General features: G+C 34.7%; 1 protein-coding gene across 8 annotated transcripts in view; it reads right to left on the bottom strand.

The window, feature by feature from the left end:
- Positions 1-21,594, bottom strand: part of TRPM3 (transient receptor potential cation channel subfamily M member 3) — a 406,906-nt gene that overhangs the window by 130,895 nt on the left and 254,417 nt on the right. For all 8 annotated transcript variants that reach the window (XM_077790276.1, XM_077790277.1, XM_021541495.3 and 5 more), the window contains exons 2-4: positions 10,301-10,380; positions 9,467-9,671; positions 919-1,132 (exon numbers count right to left, since the gene is read on the bottom strand). In XM_077790276.1, coding sequence (XP_077646402.1) covers positions 919-1,132; positions 9,467-9,671; positions 10,301-10,380 — 499 coding nt within the window. The remainder of the gene's footprint in view (positions 1-918; positions 1,133-9,466; positions 9,672-10,300; positions 10,381-21,594) is intronic.

Below are 21,594 nucleotides of genomic sequence, written 5' to 3'. Positions count from 1 at the left end.
AAGCATTTCTATTCAAACATGTAGGAGTTGATCCACCATGCACTAAAATTAACACATGATAGAATGATTACATTGTTTTCCAGAGACAGTAAGGTAAAAAATTATAGCTTTGTTACTTCAGCAAATGAGAATGACATAAGAATTTACAAGTTCATGGCCTAGATCAAAACTTTTGCAATTCTCTGTAGAAGAACTTTTTTGATTTTCCCCTGAATCTCTCCCCCTTTCTGCCTCCTTCAGAGATGGTAACTGAGATGTCAATGTCAAAATTTTCTATCTAGGGACCTACATTTTGCAGCTTATTCCTGAAGTGTATATGCTGTCTGCTAGCAGAGCTGGGCCAGATGCTGTCTTGGGTCCCTAGGACACCTTTTGGTGTATCACAGATGCCCTTTGACTAGAAATGGCAGAAGTTGCTCTAGATGAAAATGTAATAGCAAAAAATTAGGTTGAGCTGTCTATAAGCAAGGAAGAAGTTTGCCACCACATCCAAAACTGAGAACTTTTTCCCTTTAATACTTTGCGTGACTTAATTAAATAAATGTCCTTGCTGGATGAAAGGGTTTTCAGTTTTGTGTAATAAAAGTTGGACTTCTTTGACTAGTAGACCATCCCTGCAGCTTACAGCTGATCTTGTAAAGTTTTCCTTAGTGATATAGTAATACAATTGCCTTGCAGGAGGTTTTATTTTCAGCTCCAAAGTGTGCTTTTCATACTTCAGCAAACCTTTTATTCCATTTTATACCAGCGGCCAGGTTGGTGTGAACTTCACATTTTCTTGCTTTCACATAGTACAGAAATGACTAATAAAACAAAACATGGAATAGCTTTCTAATCTCATAATTCCTACTTTTTCCCCCTTTTTTTGTGATGAAGTCTCCTAGATGCTACTGGATTTTATTTCAATGTTGCTCTTACCTGTGTTTACTCCTCCAGTGAATATCCATGCTCCAGTTGTCATTGCAGCCTTAATAAGTCCTTTTCCAAAGACTTGTTTGAGTTTTGGCTGAAGTTCAAAATTCTGGAGGCCCCCGTGCACAGAGATGAGAAGTTTGGGGAGCTCAAGTTGCCACTCTTTGGTCATCAGATGCAGAAGAAGGTCAGGCTTTGTGTCAAAAGACACACGTACATACTGCAGAAACAAGGGCAATAGGAGAGAGTAGAGAAAAAAACATTGTTTATGCCTACTGGTTTCTAATGTATATTATCTGTGCCCAATAGATCACTTTTTTAATGACAAAACCAGTAACTATTTGCTAACCAGATGATTAGTTTCCTAGTTGAGAAACTAGGAATAATGGAACTCTTGCACTTCACAGGCTGGACAGTTTTCTTTATTTAGGAAATTAAGAAATGAATTGTTTCAAAATCATAAGCAATGCTTAAGAGATTAATGTCTACAATTTATAAATGCAAAAACTGGACCAAAAATGTAAGAGGTCTGCCAAAGTTGACCTAGGTAGTCAGGGTCACAACTGTGTATTTACTTGTACCTCATTTTCAAATTATCTAAGTCAAACTCTCAAAATGTAAGAAATAGCAGATAAAAACTCAGTTCTTCAAGCATACATAGGTTTAAACTGAGCAAAACAACTAAACAGATACTTTCCAGATGAAAGAGTACTAAAGAATTTGTACAGGTTGATGATCTCGCCTTAGAAAACTCTAGATTCTAAAAGGGCTGTGAAACAAATTCATGCATTTCCAGTTGCTGGCCATTCTGTGCTACACATGCAGCAATTTGTGCCAGGGGAGATCATAGACATCTGTGTGTGCTCAAAGATAATCACTGTATTCAAAATTTTTACAGCATTACCATGTCACAAGAATACCTCTCTCTCTCCGTTACAAGTCTTTCTCCTGCTCTTTCTGTTGCTGTTTGAAAAAACCTGTGACAGTGCATGTAATAATTTTTATATTTCATGGCAGAAACAGGAAAAAATTATTTTTATTGCTGCTAAGATCTGGAAGGATCCTCTTAATAAAATAAAATAGGTTGCAGAAAGCACTTGTCCGTCAAACTTCTGATTGAATCAGTATCTGTAGAGCTGCTCCAGCAGCCTTTCTCTTGATGGGTTGTCAGCACAGACATCAGGTGTATACCTTTGCCTTCAACCTGAGGAATAACTAGTCCTAATGTGTTTACTGTAACATGCCAAGTAGTATAATATCCATACATATTATGTAATCCTTTTGCCACTTTTTGACATGCCTAACCAGTATTTCTTGCCAAAAGTTTGCTATTTTTTACCAATACCATATGATAATAAAGTGGATTAATTTCTAGTTGAATAAAAAATAAGGACATGACATTTTCCAGAGGAAACTGCTAATAAACAGAATTTTTTGTGCAAGAATGGGTTGTTGCAGTAAACATCTACTGTTAACATTTCTGGAAGCAGAAGACTGTTTGCACAATCAGTTGAGTGGGGCACAACCAAACCAAAAGCTGAGCAAGAACTTGGGAATGCATGTTCACCCCAGTGCATCAGTAATTCTCTCTGAAGCAACCAGGCAAATTCACAACAGCTACTGGACATAAATAACACAGTTTTCATGCCTGTCAAGCTTATTAATATAGATGAATTGTCTCCTCAGTAGCTACTCAGTCAATTTTCAGTGTGAGTTAAAGTCTTGTATAGCACCTGATCCCACTGACTAGATTGAGACATTAAAAGTTTTTAAATTGGGATTTGAGGGTTGTCAAATTTTTAGGACATCAGAGGGATATAAAAAGAATGATAATTTTTCCCTTTCTCATGTCTTAAGGGAGATCTGAGGCTGCAAAGAGCACCTGGAGGCATTCACAGACAACATTCTTCATAGGGCCTACATGAAAACTCTGCTGTGAAACTATGGAGTCTTTGGTTTGGAATCACTGGTACCTTACTTTGCTTTTTGGTGAAGACAGACTGCAAGTCTTCAGAAGATAATTAAGATGAATTCATACTGAATTCATACTGATAATTAAGGTGAATTCATACTGAAATAATTATTTCATAATTAAGGTGAATTCATACTGACAATGATGTGGTAGATAGGGACAGGTGAACAGAAGATTTCAGGATGTGACAGAAAGCAAGACCCTTCCCCCTCATCCTGTGATATGTGATCCATTACCCCCAAGACATGTAACCCCTCCTAACCCAGTAGTTTTCCACTCCTTACTAACCTAGAAACCCTACCTTCTTCCTTTGATGTAGCAAAGTCCCCCTTGACTATTTAACCTCACGAGATAAGGTAATAAATGCCATTTGACCATCCACCACGTTGATGTCCGTGTACGTCTGTGGTCCGAGTGGCCCGGACGAGGCCAGGCTGCCGTGCTGTCCCTTGAAACCAGGTTGCCTTGCCTTCTCATCTGAAGGCAACATAATGACCATACAAATATGTTGAAAACATGCCATTGCATCATCTGGGATGATCCTAAGATGAAGGCACAAATGGCATCAGATGTGTATTACCTAATCTGGACAGTGACTTCTTTTTTCTTTATTTTCTATTCTTTAGATTTTTAAAAAAATATCTCAGAATGTGTGATTCCACTGTCCCTACCTTCTTAAGTCTATGTATTTCTCTTCTTATACACATGGACCTCTGAATTCCAATAAATATAAAACTATTAAGTGATTAAGAGAGAAGTATTCTCTTGCGTTTATTTAAAATATAGACAATTTTATTGGAAATAATTGCTTCTTTTTTATACTGCAGGAAAACCACCTTTATACTTAGTATAATTCTATTTTACAAAATGGAAATTTAAGGAAAAATAAATATCAAAGTTTCTTTCATGTAAATTAAAATTTAAATCAAGTAAGATAAGATTAAGTGGTTTAGAAATTTTTGGCAAGGATGCCAAACATGAATTTTCTTTTGTGCATACCATTCAATTTTTATGATTATTTCCATAATTTTTGCTCTTACAGAAGCAATTTTTAGTTTGCCATACTTGAATTTACTCTTTTGCCATTACTTAATATGTTAGCTAATAACTAAAAGAGAATTATTTTGTCCCATTTTAAAAAGTATACATTAAGTTATAAATAACACCTTTAAGGCTACTTTAGCCTGTAACAAAAATTTATGTCTTCCAATCTTGTAATAGTATATTTAGCCCTATCAGTTTTTGCTTAAAATGTTAATGAGTATTTCTTTTGCTTCTGAATTCTCTCGCTATAGCCTCTGGAGGCAGATAGAAAATTTGAATCAAAGCCAACCCACTCTGTTGCTGTTCTATGAAATTCCATGCCTGGTGTATCTGTCAGCTGTAGAAATTATCAGTTCTAATGGGAAATTATTTAGCCCTTCTTGTATGAGAGAAGTATATGGATAGGATGCAAGAATTCAGCTTTTATGTATCATCAAAGCAGGGCAAGTTAGGAAGCAAAAGTACAGTTCTGAATCACAAAACTTACAGACTGACCTGACTGGCACCAACACAGAAAGGACAAAGCATCAAGCGCAAGCTGCAATGCCCATTTCATCCCTAGACCAGCACAGTGGTACACAGCAAAAGTGCATTTGTTACCAACAGTTGTTTTACTTTTTTCGTCAAATGTTCTCTAAAACAATCCTATTCCCACCATCAGTCAAACAGCCAGATACTTCCAAGTCTGACTACAGTACCCTAGGGCAAAAGTCAAAATTGCTGAGAAATATAATTACTACTCTGTTACTTAAGCACAGCTGCCTCATTAAAGAACTTGGTGAAAGATTGCAGATGAGAGTGTCAGTGCATAAATTAAAGAGACTCAGAAATTTGTTGTATTTCTGAAAATAAATCTATTCAGACAATGTTTTGTGATCTGCATTCTAACATTGCTCCTCTGTTTCTTTTTGGTAACTTATTTAAGTATCTATCACTACAGGACTGGTTGCCCCTAAGTGTGATCCTCAATTAAAACAAAATTAAATTACATTTAATTATCACAGAATTAAAAAAAAAAAACAACAACAAAAAACCAAAAAAACCCCCCACAAAAAAACTGCTACTTAGACTAAAACCAGATTGGTTCTGTATAAGTTATTTCTTCTTAGCCCCTTAAGACCTAACTCAAGTTCCACTGAACAATCAGTGAAAGGACCCTCATTGATTTAAATGGGCTTTGGATAAAGGTTTTTCTATGTTATTTCCACGTTTCCTCCATGTAGAACACCATCTTTTAACTTCTGTAAATATTTTTTAATAATTAATTTACTATAACAGAAAAATATTTGCTGCCTTTTCATGGTTTATGCAAGTTATCTGGTTATCTTTTTTTTCCTCTCAAAAGCCTTGATGGCTTTTGGTATCTTTTTTACACAATTTTGTTAAAACTCAATATATTTTAATCCAATAAAAATACTTTTTTCTGACTGACTTCCAAATAATAAAGTTGTAAGGACCTGAATATTAGCAACTTTGTCTAAGTAACGGTTAATGTTCATTGGAATTCTACTGATGTTCTTTCATGTTTCCATGCACCAAGAAAATTTAAGCAGATAACACTGAAGTAAACTTCCTTTCTCTTGCAGCTGCAAACTTATTTTAGAATTTTACTCTGCATATGAAATGTATCATTGAAATGCATTCAGCGAGGAGGAATCTATTTAACTCACCAAAGGCTTTTCAAACAGCCATCTTCCATTTAACCCTGAAAAACCATGATGAAAGAAATTTTAGTTCTGCAAAGAGCAATTATTTTAAAAAGTTTATAGGCAATCCTGGCCCACCAGATAATGAGAAAATATTAAGTGTGTATGTGTGTGTAGTTGGGTGGGTGTGTGGGTGTCTAAAGGTAGAAAGTGTATTAAAAAATACAGGCTTAGATTGCTCAAAAATACAGTGCACAATGTATCTCAGCGAGATAGTCTTAACTGGTACACTGATGAACAAAATACATTTACAAATTTTTCAGAATATTTCTCTTAATTGGAATGGAATCGCTCACATGATAATTACATTGTGATTTAATAAAATGCTAGTTTAAAGTTAGATAAATGTGTTACTTAAACTGCAAAAAGTCAACTAGTGTAAGTAGATCGCGTTTTATTAGTTTTCCGGTAATTTTATCAATTTTATTTGCAAAACGTATTAATAAATTTGATGTACATCCACAGACCTCTCACATCTTTTTACAGTTGTTAAATTTGAAAATCTGCTATAAAACCAAAATAAATGCAGACAAGCAAAATAGTTAATTGCATTTCTTACATATTAATGGGATGATTCACTTGTAAAGAAAATATTAGATTGACAGAGATCTAAATACAGTCTTGTTGCAGGATCATCTGTAGTTGCATGAAATTGATGAAAGGGCCTTTTTAGTAACTGGTCTTGTAAACCAGTGTTACCTAATCTCAGCTATGTGTTTCTATGTAATTTCCTACACAAATAATTGAACTATTTGCATGATTGTTTTAAGGAGGATAGTGCAATTGCATTGAAGATACTTTAACAATTCTATGGCATTAGCAAAAGTCATGCCATTTGGGAATTTTTCTTCCATGTGGCTGTGGAAATGAAATTAATGGCCCAGTCAATTCTATTTACAATATGTAAACCTATGTCTTTGCTGTTTTGTTCCAAATCCATGTGTTCTGTTAGAATTTCAGCATAATTTTCATTTCCATGGCTAAAGATCTATTTGTTGTTGTCTGGTGGCAATTGATATAATACTGTATCATGGAAAGTGTAATTACACTTACTATATATTTTTTTACTAAAATCTAATTCTGTTAATTCAAATTGAGAAAATAATTATCTGTTAGTGTTACATGAATTAGTCTGTTCCATTAACTGACTCCTGGTTTCCCAATTATAAACCTAAGGTTATGGTTCCTATTAACAAACCCCACCTAATTCTTTGAAGTCCAATTCAGAAAAATTTAACAGTTTTGCTGTTAACAGAGATCAAGAAAATACTGCTCAGTTCAGTGTTTCCCTTGCTTAATAATTTTCATGTGTGGGCATCCATTTCAGGAAATAAAATAGGGGCTAGGTGGAAAATTTAATGCCAATATTTTTCCCTGAGTTTTCCTTGATTTGGTCAGCTTGCCAAATCTTGCTGCTTTGTAAGGTTATTTTACAATAGGTACAATATAAGCCTACCATGGCTGCCAGCAAAAACCAGCTTGCATGCTATAGCATTATCTGGTAGCCAGTACTGCAAAAATTACTAACACATTTTTAGAAAGGAATATATTTATCACATTTTCTCCCTTTTATCCTTCTTCCCTTTTCCACACTGATCAGATTATCTGCATCTCTGAAAATGTACAGTTCCAGAACAAAAAAATTTCCAAGAGCTGCTGTGTACTTGCTCCTTTTTTTTTCAAGACTTATTTTATCAATAAATTTCCTTTTTCCTTCCTCTGCTGAACTTTTTGCGTTCCTTTGATTGAGCAAATTCGTGGCTTGCACAGAAACCTTTGGAGTTGTTAAATTTTGTTTATTATGGGAAAATCCCAGTACCCAGTAAATGCAAAGATAGGAGTTAATTTTCTATTAATAAAACTGCAAGAACTATTTAGACAACTTTTTGACCATAGTCTACCCTAAAAAATGTTTGGGTATGGAAATATGAACACAATGACATCTTCATGCTGTTTCTGTGGCAAACACCTAAAAAAAATATTTTATCTGTTTCCATTCAAATTGTTATGCAAGCCTCCTTATTTGTGTTTTGGTCTTATGAAAGGTATTTTTCTCACTGGTGGTAAACAACCACAAAACCCATTTGAGAGATATTTACTGGATTTTTTAATTTGAAGCACTTTTCCCACCAGTGAAATAATCCAATTTCTGGAGATTTTATAGTTTGTTTTTTTTTTAGTGAATGATTTGTTTTATTCTCGTTTTGGGTGGGGTTTAATGGTTACAAATAGATGGCACGTGCAACTTCTTGATTCTTGATTCTGAGTCTGACAGAACAAATCTGGAGAGTTTCCAGCAATAAATGCATTGTCTTTATTTATCCCTAAGCTTTAACTTGTTATTTAGTTTTCTGAGAGTTTAAGTCGCTTTTCCCATTCTCTTTTTTAGTTTTTTCTAAATTGTTCATGGTTTCACTCCTACTGCACTTTGTGAAAATATTTTTCTTTCCTTTATACTGACTTTCACTTTTATGTCTACAGTTGCACTTCAGTTGTACTTCTTTGAGCACACAGCATGAATCTTAGAGTGTGTCCTGTCTCTTCCAGCACTATGCAGAACATCAGAATTTCAGCAAAGATGAGAAATCCTCTAAGAGAATTGGTGTCAACTGCTTCCCTAAAACCTTAATAATTTCTTGGCTCCCCAAGACTACTTTTGTCTGGGCAGGGCTGTTTATTGCTTTATAGCTATCTTTAAGGACATAACTGAAAAAGCTCTTATCCCTTCTCATAAAACTGATCCCTCTTATCCCTTCTCATAAAATTGATCCAATGCAAAGAATCCATATATGGTTAATAACATTCATTACTGTATCTTTGGACCTCTGGCCTTGCAGATTTTTAGGTGATCGGTTATCAACTGAGCATATGATGTCTGTGATACTCTCAGAGAAACTTCCTAATCTTCTGTTTCTTGGTGCAGCAGTGCTTTCTAGTTTCTATAAAAAGAAGCCATCTATCTGCACAAGGAGAACCATCCACTTGAGTAGTCACTTCAACTCCAGTTTCACTGTCTCTAATCTGTTTTTTATGACAGATCTGAGTCACCTGTTGGGAAGAATTCATACACATAAAACATTACTGGATTGCTGGGCAGGTTATTCTGCAGAGTGCCCAGCAGTTCAGCTTCTGCTCTCACTGCCAAGGCAGTGTATTGGACATGAAGTACTAGGCACATACTGCTCTGCCATTCCCAAAGATCCACGTTCTGCACTTTAGATAGAGTCAGAGAGATTGTTCCTTTCATGTAATATTACCCAGAAGAAATGCAGGCATGGGTTAACATTTCTCCAAGTTAGTGGAGCAAACCTTCAGATCAATGCACTTTGGTAGCACTCCACAGGGAAGGAGTAACTCGTTGATGAAGGGATTTTGTAGTTTCTAGATTAGACACTTCCTGGGGCCTCTTATTTCATTGAAATATGAACCATAAGTCTAACTGGTCTACATTCCTATAAATGTCTGGATGAATATTAATGGGAATTTGGTCTGTGTAAAATCTGTCAGCTTTGCAGACGCATCCAGCAATGGGAAATCATAGTTAAATTCTAAAATTAATCAGAAAAAGACCAATGAGTAGCCATTGGAATAAAATTAAGACAGCAGCACATTAATGTGCCTTCAGCCTTCATAAAGGTAGCTCCTCTTACACTGTGCTCCAGCTTTTACAATTACTTTGTTCAGACATTCTTTGGCATGTGATACATAAAAACATACATCCTGGTTGTATACTCAATAATACTTTAACATGAAGTTAAGAAAGAACATTGTCCATTCTTTGTGAACGCTTACTTTTAGCTAGCAGCATTATTTAAGATAAAAACATGGTTACCATGGCTTTATTGGAATGGCCTCCTCCTTGGAACTCAATGGTTCCAAAAGCGTCCGTCGGGCTGAGCTGTGTGTGCTTGCTGATGGACCACTTCTCTGACTGGATGTCATTGCGAGCAAGCCTGGTTTCATTTTTCTCATTCTGAGTAATGGAGGTGCTTGGAGGCTGTCCAATGTGTTGACCTGTCAGACGCCCACAGCAACACCTATGACATTAAACAAACACAAAACCTGAGTCACGTGCATGTATAAGCTGGACAAGGAAACAAGCTACAAAAAGAACCCAACCCATTTTCAACTCTGCTGATTCCTTTCCTGAAGCCTTTATGTATGGAAACAACAAAGTATATATATTACCTTTTTTCCTTGTGTCTTGTTTACTTTCATTTCTCCTGTATTTCAAAAAATCATGCTTCTAAATATGTACAAAATGAAGTCAAAGAACATCTCTTTTCTTCAAGTAACATCAAGACAAGTATTTAGCTTTTGCATGGATTAGCACAAATTTTAAATTGCTAGTTTAATGCATCTATTTGCTTTTGACAGTGTTGTGTGTCATGCATCCAATTTAGGTAAATATTCAGTGTGCTGAACATTGAGCTAAGAAGATAAGGAAATTAAACATGGATGGTGACCCATCTTTTTTCTTCTGAAATAAGTTTTGAAATGTAAACAAATAGTTCCAATAGGAATCCATCACTCCAGATGTAATTCAACCACCTTCCAAACAAATAAGTTTACAAAATATTTATATTTGGATCCATTCTAAGTATACATATATTGAGACTTCTTTTTTAGCCAACCTTCATTTTTCATATACATAACATGCAATTACCTATGAGGGTCTTTGGTGCTGGGTATGATATGAACACATTCTCTCTTGTAAAATGCTCTTTCTATCCATGATTTCTGTGCCTGAAAAAGAGAAAGGAAATGCCTTGAGTTCTGTTTTCTTATTATATACAACTTATAATACAACTGTAGAGAAGCTTTAAACAGAAGAGGGAATTTCACTTACTCATCAGATACGCAGTGCATATTTTACAGAGGGCAAATATTCCATTAGAACTATGGTTCTGTTCTAGAGTTAAGCACCCAATACAAGATTTTAATATTTTTTTCTTATTCACTAGCCAGATGACCTTGATGCTGTTACCATATTCTCACAACAGAGGTAGAACTCTGGAGAATTATTAACTCAAACTCCAAACCTTTCTGCATGGTAGAAAAGCCCCTACACTTATTCACTAAAAACACCTCTGTTTCCACATCAGTGCTACAAATAAGCCAGCTCTAACTAAAAAAAACCTATAACCAAACAACAAAATTACTGAAACATTTTTACACAAACACTGAGAGTCGTGTTTAACACAGAGGCAGAAACTACAGTTTCTATGTGGTCACATTGATTAAAGAGAAAAAAAGAAAGGAAATAAATAAAAAAAAGGAAGATCTGTTTCTGAAACAAGACACAAAAAAATTTAATACATTGAGTCAGATGATTGGCAAGTAGCCTCTAAAATAGTAGCTATGGTTGTTCCTAACACTCAAGATCATCTATCACATATTCACATAAAAGCAGGAAATTTCCTGCAACATAGTCTTAATTGTCAGATACACAAAAAGTCTTTTCAAACATAGGGATGAGTAGGAAAGAAAACGTGAAAATAGAAGAACAAACACAAAACAGGAAAGGAGAGAATTTCAGAGTTATTAAGTATTTTAAATTATTTATTAATTTATAATTAACTAGGGAATAAAATTTAAATAAAATGTAATAATTTTTAATTATCTAGGGAATCCTCACTCCATATAATATGAGTTCTGGCAAGCTCTCTAAAGCTTGAGCTCTATTATTTCACTTAATAAGGAGAGGAGTTGAAGATTTCCTTTGAACATTCATTTAAAACAGATCAACTTAAGACGTTTAAATAATAAAATTACCAACTTAACTGCACAGCATAAACAGAACTATAAACTATGAACTATGACAAAATTGTCTGAGAATTAAGTAAGCATTAAGTAAACGAACAATTTAAAGGAAATATGAGTATTTTGCGTCTGTGAAAGGAGAGCTTTTGAAATTGCCTTTGTAGCTAACTGATGTTACTTTTTACTATGCAAAGATATAAAAGTAATACCTACGTATTACTTTCACTAACTAACGTTACATCACTAATGTTACCTTCTTGTCAACTCTATCTGTATCCTGTTTTCTATGTTTAAAACCAGAGTCCTCTGCTTCTGAAATATGTGAAAATTACTGCGAACTAAAGAAATTTCTTGGAGTCTGTAAATGTCACTAGCACAAACTATAAAACAACATCACAAGAATTTCTAGCTACATCTACAATTTACCAGTACCAGTATATAGAATTCAGTCCTTTGCTTTTTATAGAGAACATAATTCCTTGCTGGATCTAGTAGCTACTGGTGCTATTTAGCAGTATTTTATCTTAGGTGTCCTTGCATTTTTATTTGAAAAATCTGCTACAATTCATATTTTGTAGGAATAGCAGATACCTAGCATCATTTTTGCACTTTTACATTAAAAAAAAACCAAAAAAACAACAAAACAAAACAACCAAAACAAAAACAGAAAACCCTATTTAAACTATTAAATAAAACTGTATTTGACTGCTTTTTCTCATGGTAGCAAACAGAAGGTTAATGTATCATAGAAGGATGGGCAAGATATGTTTTGTTTAAACAAAGTATAGTTAAACAGAAATTCTGAATGCTAAAATATTTATATTTCACCTAAGAAAGATTTCCTTGAGATTTAATTTATATAACTTCGAAATATCCTTTATTAAATATATTGCTATTTCCATCCTTTTCTGCAAACAATTAAGTTAAATTTATCTTAAGTTCCAGTACAAAAAGGTGCCATAACAGGTACTTCGCTGAAATTTTTTCACTAGATATAAAAACAAGCTTTAAAACCCACAAAACTGGCATTTAAAATTTGTTTTCCTACTCTTTCCCATATCGTTTTTGCAAGTGGAAAAGTAAAAGAGCTATATTAAAGAAAAATTAATAACAAAAATCATAGTTTATATTTTAATTTTCATCACACTTCTTCAAAGGTAATATTGTATAAATAGTAGTCAGGTTTAAAATCTATATTCATATTAGGAGAAGATACTTTCCAGCTTTTAGACTGCAAACAATGTACTCTCCTACCCGGCAGAGTTGTGATGGCAAAATATGTGATTTACTAATGTCGTAATTCCTTGTCCTTCCAAATTTAAAAGAAAGCATCTGGTTGCACTGCCCCATGCCAATTATCTTTCTGCATCAGATACAATTTGCAATGAACGAAAAAGCTAGAATATCATAAGATATTATATTAATATACAATAAATAAATATATAATAAATTATGCTACTTCCTGTAGAGTTTTCATAACAGAATACCTTCAGGAAATCAACAAATTCATAACTAAGCTGTCTGCATTAAAGTCTAACTTATAAGGCAAATTAGTGAAGTAATAAAAAGTTTAGAAGACTATCAAAGTATTTTTAAGACTAGTAGAGCAGGAAGCTTATCTTCTCTTTCGTTTAAAATACTCCTTCAGTAATGGCTAATCAGACAATTTAAGTCAACAGTGAATTCATAAAGTACGTGTCATACTTGAATTCAGTTTATTGATAGTTTAACAATCTGGGTAAGCCTCTCTCTTTATGAACCTCACTGCAAAATCCCACCAAGAAAGTTTTCTTTCTCTCTTTCCCTTACCTGAGCATGGGATTTGGCGTTTAAGGCTGTCCCGGAGCCAGCCCTGCTGCCCGCGTTTCGCTGCGGCTCGCCTTTGCTAGCGGCACGTTCGTGCCCGGGCCCTGCGCAAGGCGCTCTCGCCGCCCGAGGCGCTCAGACGTGGGAGACAGCAGAGCCCTTGCACCCATTAGCTGCTTGGAATGTGCTGCTGTGGGATTAGCCTTGTTAAGGGTTCAGTGGGCACTCACCCATGGCCCCACAGCACCGCTTGGTTTGAACATCTAATCTGACGCCAAAAGAAAAACAAATCCCTTGAGAGCTTGGATTTAACTGGCACAAGCCTTGATGGGCTTTTTGTCTCCTCTCTTTTTTGCCCCTGAGAAAGTGAGCTCGTTAAAGTGTGATAAGATGCTCTGAGTTCTTAAGTTTGACTCAGGAAAACCAATCCATCAAAAGAAACACTGTAATAAGCTGGAAAGAGCTTGAGAACACAGCAGAAACTGTTAAGCTCCAAAGAATGAACGCAGTGTGTTTATTGGGCAACTGTGAGAAACCTATACACAGCTGAAATATATTGCAAATAATCAACAATAGCATTTTTCCAAAGTAACTGGGGTTTTGTCACTGTTTCCCACCAAAATTGCTGTACTGTAGTGCATATAACTTTTCATAAATGAAAACCTTTGTGCTTCAGAAACAAGCAGCTGCATTGTTTTCATCATAATTAAAAGTTGGTAATTTTGAACAAAAGCAGAATATTTACAAATTTGGGGACTACTTCTATACTCGGCCTTCTCGATAATAACATAGATGAAGAATGTTTTCATATGAACAACACCTCAATTTTTATTTTAGTACCTAGGAATAAAATAGCTTTAGTTACTTACTTCAAAAGTTTTCAACACATAAATTATTTTGACTCAGTCCCCACCACCATGTTTGCATTAGCCCCTATCTACTCCTACATAGGCCTATATCCCTTCCTTTCCTTAAGAGTGTACCTATTGCATAAACAATATTCTGTCCACCCTTGGTACTGATGAATATACAAGCACTAAACTGTTTTGTATGTGCATTAGCTCTGATGGGCCAGACTGGGCAAGACTGAAAATTGCAACTTTTAAACCGTCACACAAGTGGAGAAGCTTCTGCTAGGCTGGCTAATCCATGAGATTGCTTTTGTCTCTTGGTTCCCTAAGTTTTTGTGTAAAATACATACATGTATTTTGTGAATATTAATGTATATATTAAGAATGTACATACACATACTCTCTGTGTGTACACACACACACAAACACACACACACACACACACAAACAAACACACATTCTTTTCCAGCAAACTGGAAAAGATCTGTGAGGTTTCTGAACCAGAGATTGTATGCTTATCTTGTCAGATCTCTTAAACACAGGATCAGACCAAAGATGGTCTGTGGGGAATGACAAAGGCGAAGCTGGAGCCAGGAAAGCAGCTAGTAAACATTTCAGTGAGGTAAAGAATATGGTGGGGAGTCAGCAAGTAAAGACAGCTTGCTTTTTATCACTAGGGAATTTGGTTTGGTTGAGAGGGTGGATAAAAAGTGAGGCACAGAAAGGAAAGACCTCATGACTGAGATAACTGGTTAAAAACCTCAAGTGACTTTGAAGTGGAAAAAGCTGTATCTTCTGTCTTAAGACATCAATAAAAGAAACAATGGTTATATTAATTCCCATATGGCACCTAGTGGCACTAGGACATTTTATAGATGGGGACTTCAGAGTTGGCATATATAACTCATGCTAAGGTAATTACAACTGTTTTTGCTCATTTAAAGTTGTCTTAACTTAGGACTGTGTGGCAATGAAACTACCAGCGCCATACATATTTATATTTTTTGAGGAGTAATAAAGAAAGAGCCAGTATATAGAGACAGGTATGTGTTTCAATATGGTACAATTGCAAAATAGAGCTTTTGGAGGTGGACGCTGTCCATTTAATGACAAAACCATACATATTCTTTAAATCTTCCACCCACCTCACTGTTTATGAAACAAAGTATTAAAAGTTAGCAATGAACTTAGTACTGATTGCTCATGGGGCATTAGGAGAAATAGTTAAAGACAGATTTCATTGGGGAAAGAGAGGTGTTTGAAGCCTTTCTCTACCTTGCAGGGGGACAGAGAAGCTAGACAAGAAACAGAGTATTACTGAAGCAAATTACAAAGAGGATTAGAGGATGGTGATGGTGCGGCATCAATGCTATTGCAAACTGATGTGATTAGCATTCCTTAACCAAATGGGAAAAATCCACTGTCTTTGAATAACAACCCTGTACCTGTAAATTTCTATGGCTATACTAGTGCAAAGGAGGGCAATGTTTCAGTTTAACCTTATTACAAGGTGTGCTCGGGACAAATTTCTAAGCCTCATTTCACTGTGTGATTATAAGCACTATAAGCACTTTTATGTTATTCTTGAATCATTAGGAATTTACCTGTCTGAACATTAACTCAGGAATCATTGTCTTGTCCCAAACTATTTCATTTTCTCACTGAAATGTATTCCTAGTATCCTCTTAGAGGCTGGCAATCTAAACTTTACCCACTAGAGCTGTTCTTATGTATGCTTTGTTCTTTTTCTAACAGGCTTCTCAAGTACTTTATCATCAGATTTATTACAAAAACAATGCTGAATTGTCTTGAAAATCAAGTTGAATGCAGAAAAGAATAGAAATGCACAGAATACAGTCATATATTGTTACACTATATTGCAGAAATTATCTCCTAGCATTGTTTACCACATGTAATTTTTATACTTACTTAGAAGAAATAGAGTAATTTTAAAATAATTAGGTGTTTTTCATTCAATGGTGAATTATTTTAGTAATTATATCTCATATTTTTATTACTACAAGACACAGAAATGAAAATGTTACATTTCTGCTAATGCTACAGTGGAAATGTGCATTTATGCTATATATAGACATTATATGGACGAGCATATGTCATTATTATCCATGCTACTGATGAATTGACTGAAAGCTTAACAGATATTAAAAAAAAACTCAAAAAAACAAACAACTAGGGAGAACTATTAGATCCAAAATTGGTATAGAGTTTCAGGTTCCTAGAGGCTTTCTTAAGATCCGTAGATGTATAAGGGGAAAATTTTAAAGAAAATGTCATTAAAATGAAGGATATAGTCTAAAGAACACTTTCAAAAGGTCTTTTCCTCATGAGTTTTAGCATATGAAAGGAAGAATGAAGCCTATCTACTTCATTCATGAGGTTTCTTCAGATGTGTATTTATAATTTCACCAAAATTGTTGTGATTTTGAAGTTATTTAAATAAGTAAATAAACCCTTTCTAATATGAAAGCCTTACTTGATCAGATGATAGGTTTATCTGGACCTCTGTTTGATCTTTACCAGTGTCATAAATAGGGACTATAAAAAAGGGAAAACATATGAAATGTGTATAATGCTTTCCTCTAGGCATTTCTCAGCTAATAATTATTTTCTGCTCATGGACTTCCTGCATAGTCGTGATTTCTACACACTCTGTAACCCTTCATGGGATTTCTCCTACCAACCTGCCTGCTGATTTCTTACCAGCTTTCAGCATCTTCACAGTCTTTCTCCTTGCTGCAGAGGGAAACCATTCTGTTTGTTTTGAATGTGACTCCTCATACTTTCCCATTGCTGGGAGAGGTAGTGAACACTCAGTTCCCATCCATCCTCTTCATAACAATTATATAACATCATGATTTTCAAGATACCTTCTGAAGTATTTTTTCCCCAGACTAATTATTTTTCAAGTATCTCCTCACACAGAAACAATTTATTACCTATTATCATCTTGCTGCCCCTCTCCAAACCTTTATCAACTTGATTCTTCTTCTGGCAGGAATCAGAAGTATGCACCAATGTTGGACTGACTACAGATCGGTATTGTGACAAGTGGATATTTAGTAGTTTGGTATCTATCTCTTGCCTAGTAACTCCCATAAAAATGCATCACAACTGAGCACTGTGGTATACTTTCACAGAAGTATCCATCTAAACTCCAATACTTCCCTTAAGTGTAGTATTTATAATATTAATGGTGAAGAACAGATATAAAAATCAAGCTGTTTTAAACAAATATTTATTACAGAGCAGTAATAAAACTATATGAAGTTTTAATTTATGTCAAATGCATCTTAAAAATCAGAATAAAAAATTATATCATACAAGTCTGTAGCTGCAAATACATGGCTAGAAAGCAAAATACATAGGAAATATTGTTCTGCCACTCAGTGCTGGTAGAGTATTTATGTTTTAATTACTAATCTTGTTTCTGGCTTCTAAAAGAGTACATTATTCCTAACTCTTCAAACTAAGGAAAGAATACCTTTTACATTAAGCAAAGTCTCATGCTGTCTAATAAAAATCACGAGGTTAAAATGCACATGTAGGAGTTATGCACTGAATCTAATTCTGTACTGAACTAGGCATTCTACCTCATAAATGTATGACAGCTATAACAGTGTCTGCTTCTTCATTAGATTGAGGTGGTTTTGTTAGCCGCTGTGTGGGTGGTGAGCTGATGAGGGAATTAGAACTAAATTATACGTAGCTGCATGAAAGGGCCTGAACAAATGAGGATTCCAGATGTTCCCCAAGCCTAAACATTCAGCTGGAACAATTTTATGTCCCCGTTCAGATTTCATTTTAACTAACATGCCTGTGTTTACTCCCAAGTCCCTCTTGAGCCTCCTGAATAATGCAGTCTCACAGGCATCCTCTGTGATAAAGCTTTGGTTAAGACATGGTTTCACCATCTCCAGCCTTCCTAGGCACATCATGTTAGGTGTCCCCTGACTGTGGTAAAATTTCAACCATATATGTAAGCTATTCCTGTAAGAGATGGTGGACATATTCTGAATTAAGTTACAACATTTCTCCCTCATTTGCAATTCAAATTAGATTTTAAATTACAGCTTCAAAATTTGCTTCAGATGTCATTTTTGTTATATGATCCATTGTGGCCTTTGATTTCAGGGACATTTGAACTGAAATTAAATGCACTACTTTATCTAACTCTTAAATATTATAGGGCAAAAGATGCCAGTAATTTATCACTTGAAACAAAACTAAGTAAAACCTTAGCAAATCTTGATACCATCATCAGATCTAAGGAAAACATTTCTAGCACATTAACAAAATGGATATTTTGACTGACTCAAACAACTGTCTTTCACCAAAGAGGATGTTGAATGGAAGGAGTATAGACAAGTTTTTAGGTTTGAGATTTTATATTCCAGTCACATCTGACATTAGTACAAAGCATGAATAGAAAAGCATTCAGAAATATGATATTTAACAAGAAGTAAATGGTTTACTTTCAGTTTGTTGTCTGTACCTGTTCACATATATGGTCAGAACAAAAAGAGCAGATGCACCTCAGGAAGAAGGCAAAAGCATCACTGAACAGGGAATGAGGGAACAGCCCTCCAGCATCTGCAATAGCTCCTGCAGCCAGGCACACAACAGCTTTTTCCCCCAAACCTCCTTCTGGAAGGTATGGATCCATCTACACAGCTGCTTGAACAGCTGTTCCTCTCCTTCCACTGCAGACCTGCCTTCTCTGCTTTGTCTGACACAATGTGGAGGAAAATATCAGAGAATTTCTGGAGCTGCTAGATAGAACTGCTGCCATGCAACCCTTAGTGACCTTTGATTTTGGGCAGGGATAAGGCAGAAACCAAAAGAAAATACGTATTCATTAAAAATACCTTGTTGCCAGTTGCATTAGCAAACACATAGCAAATATATCATAAATCTGTTTTTGAGAAAGGACCCTTTTTCTCTGCAGTATGTTAATTTTATTTTAGAAAAACTCCCATGAAGTTTGGCATTATTGTATTTTATTTCCTAGTGATTTTGGCATTGTAATATTTCAGAATTATTATAATCTAGGCTTAGCTGTATAGTTAGCATTTTTTCTCCTGTTAAATCCCAGACACTGTTAATATTTGATTTTACTGAAAAATATCATACAAGTTTCAATGGTTTGCCTAATGCAATGTTTTAGTTCAGGAGTAAACAAGTAAATAAGAAAAACACAGCTAAATTATTATCCAATGATTAAATTCCTGAATTAATCAGGAGTATAGTAATAACATATAGATACCTCTTTCTTACAAAAAGATGGTTGCATTGTATTGTCTACTGCAAATTTACATAGCTGTGAATATGAAGTTCAAAATACCTAGAGAATACAAGCATTTCTGAAGCAACGGGACTGAACAATCAGTTTGAAACACTATCAGATAAAGCCCGGTTCAGCTGTTGTGAACAGTATGATAAATTGTTTTTATGCATTTTGTTTCTGCTTTAAACCTACAATGCTGTTGTGAGGGAAGAGTGTGCAATTGTGTGATAATGCAAGCAGCATATTTAAAATGTCATAATTCAGCATATCTGAAACACTTAGGCAGACCATTTTAGAACTAGAAAGATTCTATACTTCTGACCAAATGTTTATAGCATTAAGTCAGTAGTTTTTTCAAAAAAGGTCTTAGTTTAGATATTATTTTGTAACCTATGTCCATGTAAAAATGAATCATGCAAAAACTAGTGACATATTTATTGTTTGTTGATTATATTCAGCCCATAAGAATTCTATATCATGCACACACCTCTCAGGGTCAAGAGACAAAGAATTTTTTTTTCATGTCAAGAAATTTTCCCGGTCTTTCTAGTATTTCTCAGTTAGAATTACTACATGAGATAACTCACAGGCCTTTGTCTACTACAGTACAATATTTTTCATCCAGGTTAGGTTGATGCTCTAGTGCTGATCATTGCTCCTTCACTCCCCTTGGCAATGCAACTTTGTTTTCTCTTTCTCTTCATCATCAGTCTGATTCAACTTCAAATTAAAACAAAGACTGCTGTGACTACCACTGACAACTCTTCTCCTTCTCAGATGAAAGCCTGACTACCTGATCCAAGAGCCCTATAATATTCTGTAAACAGAAATATTGCTGAGAGATAAAATTAAAAAGTACCTAAATCTATCACATTTTGAGCCCAATTTTACATAAGCACAAGAGGCAAGGTATATTTTTGCCATATACATCCATGTGTACAATAATAATTTGTGGTTTTCCCTGTGGACTGTGCAATTTCAAAGTGTTTCCTCAGCATGCACTTCCTTAATTGGAAAAAGAAATAAAATCATATAAGTTGCATTCAATGCACATTATTCCAATGTTCTATGACTCAAGTATGACTGTAAAAGCACACCCATTTTTCTAAGATGCATAAGTCTTACCATATTTTTTCTTTCTGCACACATAAATCCATTATTCCTGTTTTCTTCTGATGTTTATTCCTAGCCATGTAGCTTAAGCAAAAGTAAACATATAGTATTTTTTAATAATAAACTGGCAACCACCAAATAAGAATTTATAAGGTTTCATGACTTTTCTCCAGGGTCAAATTATAAGAAAAATAATAGCCTTGAGACATAAATTCTTATTAAATCACAGACCAAGAAAAGAGGAAAGTCATTGGAAATATAAATTATATAGGTACATTTCATGTTTCTTGTTTGATCTGAACAGAGGGTCTTACCTTAAAAGGAATGTTGCAAAAAGGATCAGCTAATATTTCTGTTTCAGTAAGTTTGAAACTTGGTTAAATCTGCAGAATTTTATATAGAAAAGACATGATATAAAATCTCAAGCAGGATTTGAATTTTAAATTCTTGTGTAAGAAATTACTTTGAAGGTCATCGATATCAAAATTTAATCATATTAACCATGCTGTGTATCAGCACATAATTATGACCTATGTTATAGATAACAGAAAATATTTCAGTAGATTTTACATTCTGTTTTAATTTATAGAATGAGCCTTGTTTGATGTTTGAAAGGTTTACTGAAAGTCCTTCTTTCAGCCTGTTCTCACTTAGATTTAAAAAGACTATTAAGACAGTCCTATTGTCTTAAAAATTTCATTTTTAATCCTTGAATTAATATTAGGATTAGAATTTTATAGTGAACATGGGTGGGCATCATTAAATCTCAAATTCTGCAAATTCTTCCTTTTGGGCAACCCACACTTTCATGACTTTGGAAAATTTGAAGGACTGGAGTCTAACAATGAGGAAAACAAGCCCCAAGCTGTCACATTGCTACAAGAATTTCCTGCGCTTTTAGCCACAACAGGTAATATTTTGTCCTAGTTTTGTTAACTAGATGCCAGAAATGATATCAACAACAACAACAACAAAAAAATTATTCTTTGGCATTTAATATTCCGACATGCAATAACTCTTGCAATTGTATCTACATATGCATAAGCACAAAACACAATTGGATTGGAGGATCCCCACTACACCAATATAGAAGTAAAGAGCAAGCATGAATAATCATGCTGA

Source organism: Lonchura striata, chromosome Z, assembly GCF_046129695.1.
Source record: "Lonchura striata isolate bLonStr1 chromosome Z, bLonStr1.mat, whole genome shotgun sequence".
NCBI classification, from domain to species: domain Eukaryota; kingdom Metazoa; phylum Chordata; class Aves; order Passeriformes; family Estrildidae; genus Lonchura; species Lonchura striata.
The sequence above is the reverse complement of the archived record's forward strand: the minus strand, read 5'-3'. Positions and strand labels throughout refer to the sequence as shown.